The sequence below is a fragment of the Harpia harpyja genome, chromosome 7 (assembly GCF_026419915.1).
Source record: "Harpia harpyja isolate bHarHar1 chromosome 7, bHarHar1 primary haplotype, whole genome shotgun sequence".
Classification (NCBI taxonomy): domain Eukaryota; kingdom Metazoa; phylum Chordata; class Aves; order Accipitriformes; family Accipitridae; genus Harpia; species Harpia harpyja.
In genome coordinates, this window is record NC_068946.1 from 55,523,319 (window position 1) to 55,535,341 (window position 12,023).

At 36.2% G+C, this 12,023-nt stretch overlaps 1 protein-coding gene across 39 annotated transcripts in view; it reads right to left on the reverse strand.

Annotated features, from left to right (window-relative positions):
• NEB (nebulin) overlaps positions 1–12,023 on the reverse strand; it is a 130,169-nt gene that overhangs the window by 21,488 nt on the left and 96,658 nt on the right. For 32 of the 39 annotated variants that reach the window (XM_052793054.1, XM_052793055.1, XM_052793059.1 and 29 more), the window contains 14 exons: positions 11,204–11,308; positions 10,981–11,085; positions 10,293–10,397; positions 10,076–10,186; positions 9,480–9,590; positions 8,898–8,999; positions 8,673–8,771; positions 7,940–8,038; positions 4,730–4,840; positions 4,478–4,582; positions 3,594–3,698; positions 2,176–2,280; positions 1,202–1,312; positions 621–731 (listed from right to left, as the gene is read on the reverse strand). In XM_052793054.1, the coding sequence (XP_052649014.1) occupies positions 621–731; positions 1,202–1,312; positions 2,176–2,280; positions 3,594–3,698; positions 4,478–4,582; positions 4,730–4,840; positions 7,940–8,038; positions 8,673–8,771; positions 8,898–8,999; positions 9,480–9,590; positions 10,076–10,186; positions 10,293–10,397; positions 10,981–11,085; positions 11,204–11,308 (1,485 nt within the window). The remainder of the gene's footprint in view (positions 1–620; positions 732–1,201; positions 1,313–2,175; positions 2,281–3,593; positions 3,699–4,477; positions 4,583–4,729; positions 4,841–7,939; positions 8,039–8,672; positions 8,772–8,897; positions 9,000–9,479; positions 9,591–10,075; positions 10,187–10,292; positions 10,398–10,980; positions 11,086–11,203; positions 11,309–12,023) is intronic. The other 7 variants (XM_052793037.1, XM_052793061.1, XM_052793038.1 and 4 more) reach the window with 3 other exon arrangements.

The window sequence follows — 12,023 nt, forward strand, 5'->3', positions numbered from 1 at the left end:
CTCCGCCGGGAAGACTGCCTCAGCCATCAGTCCTGCAGCTGCCAACTGGGCATCAGTCCTGGGCAGGGGGAACTGCTCATGAGCATGGCTGGTGTTTCTGACTCACCCATCAAGCATAAAGCATTCAAAAAGAGCTCTTTGCTGCACAGCACACCTCCCAAAGCAGAAGTATGCCAGTCTGGTTCCCCCATTTGTAGTCCCTTTCTGATCTCTCACTTTGCTTCTTGTTTCCTCAGCCTTGGTCCTTAGTTCCTACTCCTTGGTAACTGCTCCAGACCTAAGATGCCTAGTTTACCAAACTGACACCTCTGGTTCCTACGTTTAGCCTTGCTGCATCATGATGCTGCTTTAGTCTATCCCTTGACTGATCTGACTATTGATCACAGCACCTGTTTCCCACCTATATTCCTGACGGTAACTGCAAAGCCAGAAAAGAGCTCACTTAAAAGTTCAGGCTCCCAGTTTTATCCTCAGTCACCCACACACATTCTTTTTTTCTCTCTATTCAAGAGTTTCTAGGGAATAACAAAGTTCATACTAGTGTTATACAGCCATAAGTGTTTATCAGTTGGAGGCTGTTACATCCATTCAGGTATTTTCCCCAATAGCTTTTGACATACCTCGTTCAGGATTTGAGTTGCATTCTTCGCTCTTAACATGTCTGGAGTTTCCTCTAAAGCTGTTAGTCCTTTACCTTTGACACCTTCCTCCAGATCCTTCCTGTACTCTTTCTACAGAAGAAAGAAAATGAAAACTGCAAAGCCAGACTAAAGAGAGTTCTACATTCTGCAACTTTGTGGCAAAAATTTAAAAGGAAAAAAAAAAATTTCCAAAAGCTCCAAAAGAAAAAAGAATTTTTTAAAACAAAAAAGAATATTGTATAGGGTTATATAAGAACTACTGCAACAGAACAGAGTATAGTAATTATTGTTCCAGATAAATTGCAAAGGCACACACATATAGACCCCATTATGGAACAGTTAGGCTGATGAATGTCAGAAAGGGACACAGTAAATATGCATACAGTTAACGAACAATGAAGTTAACGTCCATGACAAATTAGATCACAACACAAAATATATGTAAACATGCTTAATGTGAATGGTTAGGAAAAAGAAAGCGGTGAAGAAGACACGCTGCTGAGAATACTTAGTAGAATTATTTAACTTGACAGAGGAAATAAGCACAGAATAACTGCTACCTCGCTTGCTATTTTGGTTGCGTATTTGACATGTAATAAGGATGGTGTAATCTCCAAGCCAGTAAGGTTTCTCCCCTTAATGGACTCTTCAAAGTCCTTCTTATATTCTTTCTAATGAGAGTAAGAAGAAAAAAAGCAAAATAGCAAATATTTATTACATTATTTTTAATTATGTGAAAAAATACTGGGAGGACGGAGCAGTGGTTTGGTATTAAAGTCACAATGACAATCTGTTACAGTCAATGCTGTGGGCACCTAAAACAATAAATCCTGTTTCTACTAAAACCCATGAAACAGCTCATTACTTTCAATGGAAATATGACCTGACCCTGCCTTCTTTTTTTTCTTTTTCTACTTATTTGCATATGTAGAGGAACCATTCAATAGAATGACTCAAACATAATGACTAATGGCCTTATACAACTGTTTTTCAGCATGTATAAGCCTTCATCTGTGACAGGACAAGATTATACTTCAAACAAACAGAAAAGAACTGCTTGAGGAAAAAGAATGACAGGTCAGTGAAGAACACTATGACAGTAGAGACGAACAGAAAATAAATGGGTTTCTCAAAAATAGAGTTCTGAGGTGAAAAGAATAACCAGGGTACTTTCTGTGGATTATGATAACCGACACACATACTATACTCATGTTGCAAAAGTTTAAGTGAGATGTATTTCATATTATGTTTCTTCTAAAGACTTGAAGACTTGCTTAAGCTTCATTTACCGATAGCTTCTTGATGAAAAATTACAGATAAGATAAATTTCATTGTGACATGGGAAAGCTTCATGAATTTTAAATGTAGTATTTCATAACCAATATAAAGAAATGTGATATAGCTATAATTTTCCAGTCTATCAGGATGCACAAGATGCAAGTATAATTGCCTGTCTAAATCACTGCTAAAGTTTAACTATAAAAAAAATATATGTTAAAGTTTTTTAGTCTATCAGTATTGATTTTAACTGTACCTCACTCTGCATGAGCTGAGATTCCTTTGCAGTAAGGTATGTTGGAGTTTCAAAGTCCAACATAGGTTTTCCTTTTTCCTTCTCATACTTTTCTCTGTATTTCACCTGAGAAGAGAAGAAAAGAAAAAAAGTTACCCTCCCAAATAGTCAAAGAACCAATTCATCTACTAGCATGTGCCTACTTTGGTCAACAGATCTGTACTAAAAAATGAATGTCTAATACTGTTTACCTTCCTGAAATCCCTATTATTGACCATAAAATGTAAAATCAAAGGTCAAGCTTGCAGCAAAAATGTGTGTGGCCTAAAATTCTACTGATTTATTTCCTGTTCCACAGAATAAGAAGTGTCAGCTCAGATTCCAAGAATTTACTGATCACAAGAAGGAAGACAGGTAGCTGTAAAAATCTAACTTGAAGGCACTCAGACTGCTCATGACCATGGCTGAGTTCAGCCAGTTACATGTTAATGAATTCCTGGAGTGTTAGAGGCAGGGCTTGAAAAGATGCAGTTTAGCAACTTGCTAACTAATTCTGTGCATGAATGTCCAGGAAGTAAAATGTCCACAAGGATGAAGATATTCTTGCTTCAAGTTACAGTATCCAGCTTTTAGGGCATCAATTTTCAGACTGCTGCATGAGGTAATGCTATGTCTTTGGCTGAGACAGATCCTGATCTCAAACTGGAGCAACAAGTAGTGACTTTAACTACAAACTGATTAACAACCTTTTTCTTATAGTCCTTTGCTATGTAACCTTTTTGCTCTTCTATGCCATGCTGCAGAACAATAACTATGGCCCTTTGTGTTCTAGCAGTAATTTCTCTCTTGCTTTACAGTCAGTAAATACCTGGAATAGAACCTGGAGTATAGAGGATTAGAGACTAAATCAGAGTGTGAATTTCTCTAGAATGATTCACCATTTGCTGTATTCCAGAGAGAAAAAACATCAGACAATAAGCAGCAGTAGGTATTGTTCTGGTTAAAGCAATTTTGGATGCAGAAAAAGAATGGCAGAGCTCTCCTTTTTATCACTTGAGGCTAGAATGGATAAAGCAGTTGAAAATACACTGTCAGCAACAGCCCTACTTCTTTCAATTTCCAGTTTCTGTGATTACCAGGTCCTTTTTTCTATAGATGAAATTACCCTGATAAATGTATTATACTGTGTAAAAAGATCCATATACAACAGACATAAATAACTTTGAGATCTACTCTAGAATGAAGAAATCATACAGATATTTTACATGTGTTCTAAACTTGCAAATATTTCTCATTGACTTGTTTACTCAGGTGCGCACTGTTTATAAAGCAGATAGGGACAGAGATTGTTAAATTCTGGAGAATTTGCTAGGATGGCTTCAGTGATGGAGACTGGTACTCGGTGAGTGGGGTTAATGAGAAACACATGACCAACTTACGTGGCTCTGTAGTTCTGATGCCTCCCTTAGATGAACCTGTTCAAGATTATCTGGCACCACATGGTAGTGACCCTTACTCTTCTCATATTGCTTCTTGTACTGGTACTGAAGGGAAGGTGTCAAAAATCATCTCAATAAAAAAAAAAATCCCTCAGCAAATTTACTTCTTAGGTCCAATCAAAGCAACACTTCAATGGAACATCAAAGAGAAATTAGAAATACAAAAAACAAAACCAAAAAGTTTAACTCCCAGTATCAGACATCAATTCTAAAGATGTGGGTGAACAGTTAACTTTTTTGACCATTTTGATTGCAACAAAGATTTTTTCAAAACCAGGATTAAAAAAAGAAGAAAAAAGAAAGCACAGTGGATACATCAAAAGGCTGTACCAGGAAATAATGATTTTTGTCTTTTCTCAGTAAAATTATCAAGTATTTTGTTAGCCATAATTCTGTACATCTAGAACAGGGGGATGTTAAACATAAACATGAAATGAAAAAAACCAGACAAAAAAAAAAAACTTTCAATATAGTAAGCAGAAAAGAAAAAAGTAAAAAAAGAAGAAAATGGTATTTGTTAGTGTAATGCAATCAGTTAAAATGTAATAAAGAATCAATTCACTAAAAATTATTAGAGGATTTAAAATATTAGCAGTTCTACAGCTAATAAAGATTTCACTTCCCAGAGGGCAAATGTGGCAAAGTTGCTAGTTAACTAGGAAATAATCATTAGAAAGTAGAGGAAGAGATCACTACCAGGTGATGTACCATGAACAATAACAGAGGGAGTAATTGTTACAAAAATAGTTAGCAGAGATCAATTCAGAATGGAATCAATAGTAATGGAAAAATCAAACGGATCTGGGATTAGTTAATGAGCTTACAGCACTGGCGAGCTGGCTTGTACTCAGGACATGGTTCATGATCAGCGATTCAGACATGTCTGTGACAGGCTTATGAAGTTTCTTTAAATCTGCCTTGTATTTCACCTGCAGGTAAGAAAGGACAAACAACATCAGAAAAGGAGACTGCTAATAAAACCTGTGATGTTGAATGTATTAATAACATAAATGAGGTCTTTGTTAAAGAAATTTGAAACTTTTAATTTCCCTAAGGGAAAAGCTAAGTAAACATACCTCACTAGCCATGTTGTGAGCGTCTTTCATGGTCTTGTAGATTTTAGCCTCCTTTAAATCATACTTTGGCTTTTTACCCATCTCTTTGGAAAAATTCTCCTTGTATTTCACCTAAATTAAAAAACAACAAGGTATTACAACTATTCTTGAGTACTCACTTGTTTGGCTGCAGAAGGCAAAGAGATCCTACTTCAATGCTCATGGTAAGCAGAACAAAAACGTAGTAACTTGAAGGCATCCACTGGAATAAAGGCTATTTTAAAGATGACCTGACATGGAAAGAAAAACTACGTACAAAATACCACTTGCAATTTCTCATTCAGTGCACAGGTTCCATCTCCTCATTGTAAAAATAACAGACATAGTCACGACAATTATGTTGACAAAATACAGCTAAATTCTGACCCTCGGAGATGAAGAATTTTTCACTTGATGGGAACTGTGCATATATAAAAGTTACCCTATTTCACAGAGACAAAACCCAACACAGGTATAAAGAGTATTTAAAAGAACTTTTTATGTACTTCTTGGAGAACTATGAGCTTTAAAAACTACCTGAAGACATACGAGCACTGAAGATGGCAATATATCAAATACTTTTATATATACTGTTACACACATACTGTGTTCTGTGTAAATCACAGATGAAGAAGGATGCTAATGCTCACAAACAGAATAGTCGTACAATTAATTACTAGGAATTAGATTATGCAAGAGGCTTAGTAACACTTCCAAACCACATTAGCATCAGCAAGGTAAACCATAGCGATGTAAGCCATAATAATCTAGCAGACCCAGGCTGGAGTCACAGAACTGTTGATAGGAATGAGAGTTTTGCTAATGACTTAAATAAGGGCAAGTCCTTCATCCGTCATGACTTGTCCCATCCCGCTGCTGCAGGTGCAGCTAAAGGCTAATTCCTCACTATTTCTTGTAAACCTACAAAAGGGACGGTTCCATTAGGAACGTTTTGGTTTTATTACTTTTTTTGCTATCAGAGATGCATAAAATTGTTTCAGAAGTCACTGCAGAATGCAAGAAAAACTCAAAGTATCAAAGATTAAGTTCTGGCTTATCTAAATTGATCCCACAGTTAGTATGTATGCTCACCACCATTAGAGTAAACATCAGTAGAAAAATTCTGAGGATTTATCACGTCTTCCCCATAGTAGTATTCTGCCTGGTCTGGGAACAAGTGAGGCAACATGTCTTTCTGCTTACCAATCCACATTTCCTTGGAGATATTTTATACTAAGCAAGCTAGCAACCCCCATCCCTTGTCTAAAGAACAAGAACTGAACAACCGCCATCAGTCTTTCTGAAAGAATTTGATCTTGTTCAGGACCAAGATAATACTTATAAAAAGCATGCAGAAAATACAGGACTGTGACTGATGAGGAAAAAGGATTAATGCTTCTTCAGAAAAAACCCTGATCTCCCAGGCAATATTTATGTGAAAATTGAAATGAAAGAAATTAAATACTGAAGAACTGATAACTAAGTTGAGGAACAGCTGACTCATGCTAGAGGGTTTTTTATGACAATTACAGAAATGTAAACAGATAATTTTATATTAGTAAAAAGAGACAGATGATTGAATGCGGAATTAAATCACATTCCACAATCACGTTTTACACTTCGAATTCATTGTCATATTCTTGCCCATACAGCACCATGTGGTTCATGCTGGATACCACTGTTGCTCTTTTGCTTTGCAAAATATGCCAACATTCAGATAAAACACACAGTGAAACAGGCAAATCCACAAGTTATATAGCTGCTGTAAGAAAACAAAGAATATTAACAATTTTTACATAAAGGCATCAGTATTGGATCTGACCACACAAAAATTAAAAACAAGCAGAAGTATACTAGAATCTGTTATATTTTGCAAGCTATACAACATACGATCAAGATCAGACCATCACGCCAAAGAGTTCACTATTTTAAGCCCAGAAGAAATGTTGCTGGAAGATCTATGCAAAATTAAAAGCAAGCATGTCAGACAGGCAGATGAAATCCAACTAAAAAAAGGCAAGTGGATAAACAAACGGGACATAATGGTCTATAAAGGAGAAGTTTATGAGAAGAAATGTCTAAGAGAAAAAAAAAGTTAAAGATTATGCGAATTATTCTTTGCTCCCTTATTGCCTCTACAATAGTTAATTTTCTCTCAGAACTAAAATAATCTCATCAAAGCATGTTTCTAAGACTAAGAGGAGAACTGGCTAGCATTGGAGCAAAAGCACGGAGAAGGAGGATCTCATTATCGCTTAATGGGAATAAGAGTAATTTCTTCTTTTTCTTGTAGTTCAAATTGCTCAGTTTAAGAATCCTTGGTTCTACTGAAAAGATTCCTGGTTTTCCTGACAAACACAGTGACTGACATTCAAACATGCGACAGTTACGTGCAGCAGTCATGGCTAGACATGGAAAAACCATAATGCCCCTTTTTTTTGTTTGGAAATACATGTGTAAAACTGAAATGGCACAGATCTGTCTGCTTCCACTTCAAAACTGCTATGCAGCCATCTTTTTTTGATCTTCCAAAGGTTTTTGAGATGGCAAGAAATATAATAATATAAGAGGCTCTGGGGCTGATTCAGTCATAGGCTATGCTTCCATTATGCCATTCCAGCACAATATAAACAGAATAGTTTAAATGAAGTTTAAAGAGAAGTTTGAAGTTTGAATAGTTAAAATGTGAATGTTATGCATATGGTATGACTGTTCACTGAAAATTACCAGCACCATTGTTTGGGTCTGTCATACACACGTATTTCCATGTTTTGCAGAGTTTCAGGAAAACCAGCTCAAGCTTATATGTCTGGTTTTAGGGGTTTTGGGTGAAAAAGGTGAGTTTTCACATTGCATGAGTGCATCGGAAACTTCCATTAAAAACACTGGAAGTTCCAGAAACATTATGAAGGGCATAATAACATTTCAAGCTTCATGTGGTGTTTCTGAAACAGACAAATTCCCCACCCACAGAATTCCCATGCACTATCTTTCCAGAGCAAAAAAAGAAAGTCACATCCAGCTAAGCAGTCTCACAAGTTCTGCTACATTCAACACCTTTGAAACAAAAAGATCCAGTGCAACTGGTGCATCATAAACCCTTTAACAGCTTGGAATTGTAAGATAATATGCAAGCAAGAGAGAGATGCATAAAAATGGCATTCCCAGATGTGTCACTTAAAATTATCTTACATGACTACTTAGCATATTAGCTTTCTTAAAGGTTCTCATCCATGGGGTATCATAAGATGCAGCTCCATGCCCTCGTATATGTTGTTTGAGGTATTCTGCCTATAATGCGTAGCAAGAAAGCAAGATCAGAAATGCAAATAATTGCAGGTTTAAAGCATGAAGTGGTGAGAAAGAACCAAGTTGAACTGAGGTCCTGGCAGAAAAAATTGTCACAGAATATAGCGAGCATGTGCTTCAGACTGATCGGAGAACATGACCATTGTAAAAAAGTAAGCGAGCTTCTATTAATATGTTAACTTCAAAACAGAAGATTCTTTTCAAGGCACAAAATACAAAGAAAGTGGCTGAAAGAAACAATGTCCATCTCATAAAGGGTGGATAATAAGAGTTAGGTAAAAGGCTGCCTCTCTTTTAAAGCCAATACCCAGAAAAGCTTGAAAAAGAGAACACGACTGACGCTTCAGCCTTAGTATTTAAAAGATCTTGTCATGGCATCATTTTAAGGAGATTCTGTACCTCCATTACTGACATTTAGTAAGTAAGTAGAAAAGTTTATTTAACGAAGAACCTTGCATCGGGATTTAATTTTTACTTTAAGACATTCCCTTTAAAATATTCCCTTATCCCCTAATCTAGAAATAATTTCAGTTATAATACTAGTATTCCTCTATAAGTTAATATCATATCTCATTTCTCTCACTGCTTCAACGTTTCAACAACTTTTTATTATTACCTGGCTAGTTAGCTTGGACACCTCCTTTGCCAGTTCAATATCTGGACGTCCCAGCATGGTTACGCCAATGCCAGCTTCTCCACGCTTTTTATATTCAATCTAACAAAGAAAAAAAAAAAAATAGTTTAGTAGTGATGACATTCCCTCTTAATTATTTTACTGACACTGTTTTTAATAGTAAAACTACTGCTAAAGAATTATACAGAAGACTTAAGAACCACTTACATCACTAATTAACTTGGCAGCCTGAGTTGCTTTCTTAATATCTGGTCGATCTGCTATAGGTGTGTAGTGGAGCTTGGACTTGGCATCTTTCTTGTATTCAATCTAATCCATGATGATAGACAGAGGAAAGAAAATTACTGAGATTTGTTCTTGAGGAATATACCTAATAAGGACACAACAATGTTGCTGGGAAAGTGCTTTGGGGGGGGGGGGGGGTTTAAATAATTTCGCAAGGAATAGATTTGGGAATCTGTTTTTGCAAGTTGTCTACAAATGAAGAAATAAGCATATGCAATTCTGTCCGTATTTGAAGGAATGAAAGAAAGTATTAGATGCAATTTGCACTAGATTACTTTAAATCCTACCATGTGATTAAGTAGAAATACGATTTTCAAAGAAATCCTTTATTTCAGTGCAATTTTACATTTGTAAATATTTGCACCTTTATCTTTCAGAATTACACCTGAACATGGAGGCTGGGAGGAAATCCAGAAGTATGTGAACTTTTGGTTTTGCCAGCTGTCTTTGATCAAATTTACTTACACAAGCTACTTAATTCATGAAAAGACAAGACAAACTTACTGTGCTCTGTTTTTTAGCAACTTCCATGGCATGTTTCACTTCGGGAGGCTCCAGCATGACAGAATAATTAGACTTGCCTCTGTCCTTCACAAACTTCTCTTTGTAGTTTGTCTGTTAAGAGCAAAAAGGGCCATGTGTGATTTTTTTAATTTCACATGGAGGTAAATGCTACTGAAAGTTGGAAATAAGCTCACTGAAACTGTCAAGACAGATAAAACACAGTCTCCTCAGTCTCAAAATGTATGGTCCCCAGCTTGTTTGTCATAATGTGCACTTTAGATTACAAAAGCTTGCTATTTGGAGATAATGATTTGTGTTTAAACTGTATTCTGTGAAAAATAAAATCTGAATTAAGTCCACCCATTAGCACTCCAGCCTGTCACTTTTCTCCAGACTATTTCAACAGATTCCCAATAAAATGTGTTTAGCTCTTTGTTAAAGTCTCATTCTGGTAGGAATTAATCTTTCTGACTCCTTGGGCATTTTACGATAAAACTCTAAATGTGTTGCATGTGTACAAAAACATGCAACAGTCTAATCAATTATAGGCACAGGTAACAATCGCACCATAAATTGTTATCACACTAGTTACTTACCTCGCTGACATTCTTGGTCACCTCTTTCACATGAACAGTGTCTCGTGTCTCTGGCAGGGTTGTATAAGATCCATGTGGAAGCTGCTTCTTGCTCTGTTCTTTGTATTTGTTCTGAAAGCACAGAATAAAAATAGGTAAACAAACAGCAATGCAGCCCCCCTCCCCCCATATTAAAAGGATGTACTTAAAATGAACAAAGAACTCTCCGATGCTTTACCTCAGATACAAGAGAACTGACGTTCTTAGCCAGGAGGATCTGAGGTGTATCTGGAACAACAAGGCACGTTCCTCGAGCTTTGTTGTGCTTCTCTTTGTATTTTATCTAGCAGTCAGAAAAGGTACCATTTTAAGCAATGTGTATCTTGTCTTGTGGCTATTTAAAAAGAAATTACTATAGTTGTGCCTGCTTGTTAGTGCAAAAGTTTGCAGAAAATCCCATATTTTGATGTTTTCCAAGACAAATTCACTCCAGTCTATATAATCCTATAGCGCTCACTTGGAATTTTATTAACATATTGAATATTAATATATTGTTAGTAATTATTAAAGATACTTTGTGTTATGCACAAGTTATACCTGCAGCTTTTTTTGTTGTTTTCTCCAGATAATATTTTCATTTCAGTAACAGGAACGCAGAGATATACCAAACGTCTAGGGTGTTCAGGCAATGTTAACTTTGAATATTTATTTAATCCATGAACTAGGCCACTGGCATTTACAAGACCAAATTTATTCAGATTTTGCCAATTTGTTAATGAAATAAACAAGTCAAACCAAATAGTGAAGTGAGACTGAGAATAACATTTCAAAGCTTCATTCTTAATCCAATCATATTTCCAATAAAGTCGTTTATATAGTAAGTAAAGTTCTAGCAGAACAAAAAAAGTGAGTGTTCAAGTACTTACATCACTTGCCAGGATGGCATTATTTAAGGCCAATACTGTGTTTTTATCATCTGTGACAGAGAGTTTGCATCCCTTTAGGAATTCCCGGTCCAGTTTATATTCATACTGCAGGAAGAAAAAATAAAACATAAAAGAAGAGTCTCAAATCTACTTTTTTTTTTTTAAATTCTGAACATGAGAGATGCGGGGAAGGGGAGTATTCAGTTTGTTCTGATTCTCTTACATCACTCTGTTGCAGAGATGACTTGGCTGCTTGAACAAAATCAGGCCTATCAGCAATCCAGTGCCAATGAGCCTTGGCTGCTTCATATTTCTTCTTATAATCCAGCTGTTTACAGTGAAACAACAAGAAAAAAAAGTTAATTGGAAGTTGTGCACTTTACACATGACATACAGATGCAAATTCTCTTTTGGTCTGTACCAAATAAAGAGAGAAGAGGTAAGAAAGTGCATCTACATCAGACCAGGGCTTTCCTCTGAATCATGTACAATCCAGTGGGAGTCCATTTACTCTAGCTTTTCCAATGCTAGGTGGAGAAAGGAATATGAATGACTGAAAAGATGTCATGACTTTGAAGAAGGTGACTGCTTTCAGTTCCTTGTCTATTCAAGTGCATGTTGGGCCATCCATAATAGAAAACACAGTGGAACTTCCCATGAAGCGCTCACTTTGTCTACAAGAACATCATCACAGAAAATTTCTGGGGCAGTTATGTCTCTGTCAGGAAAACAGAGGGGGACGAGAAGAACAGTAGATGTGTGACATACAAGGACCTCAAGTGACCTCAAGGACAACTTGCAAGAGCGAGCACTTGAATATGAAATAAATTAAAATATATTTTATTCAAGCAGCATAAGAATTAGAAGCAATGTCCAAGCTCAAAAAATTTCAATGGAACTGAAAATAATTGCTGGTGGTTTCACTGTGTCCTGGTTTTGGCTGGGATAGAGTTAATTTTCTTTCTAGTAACTGGTATAGTGTTATGTTTTAGATTCAGTATGAGAAGAATGTTGATAACACACTGATGGTTTTAGTTGTTGCT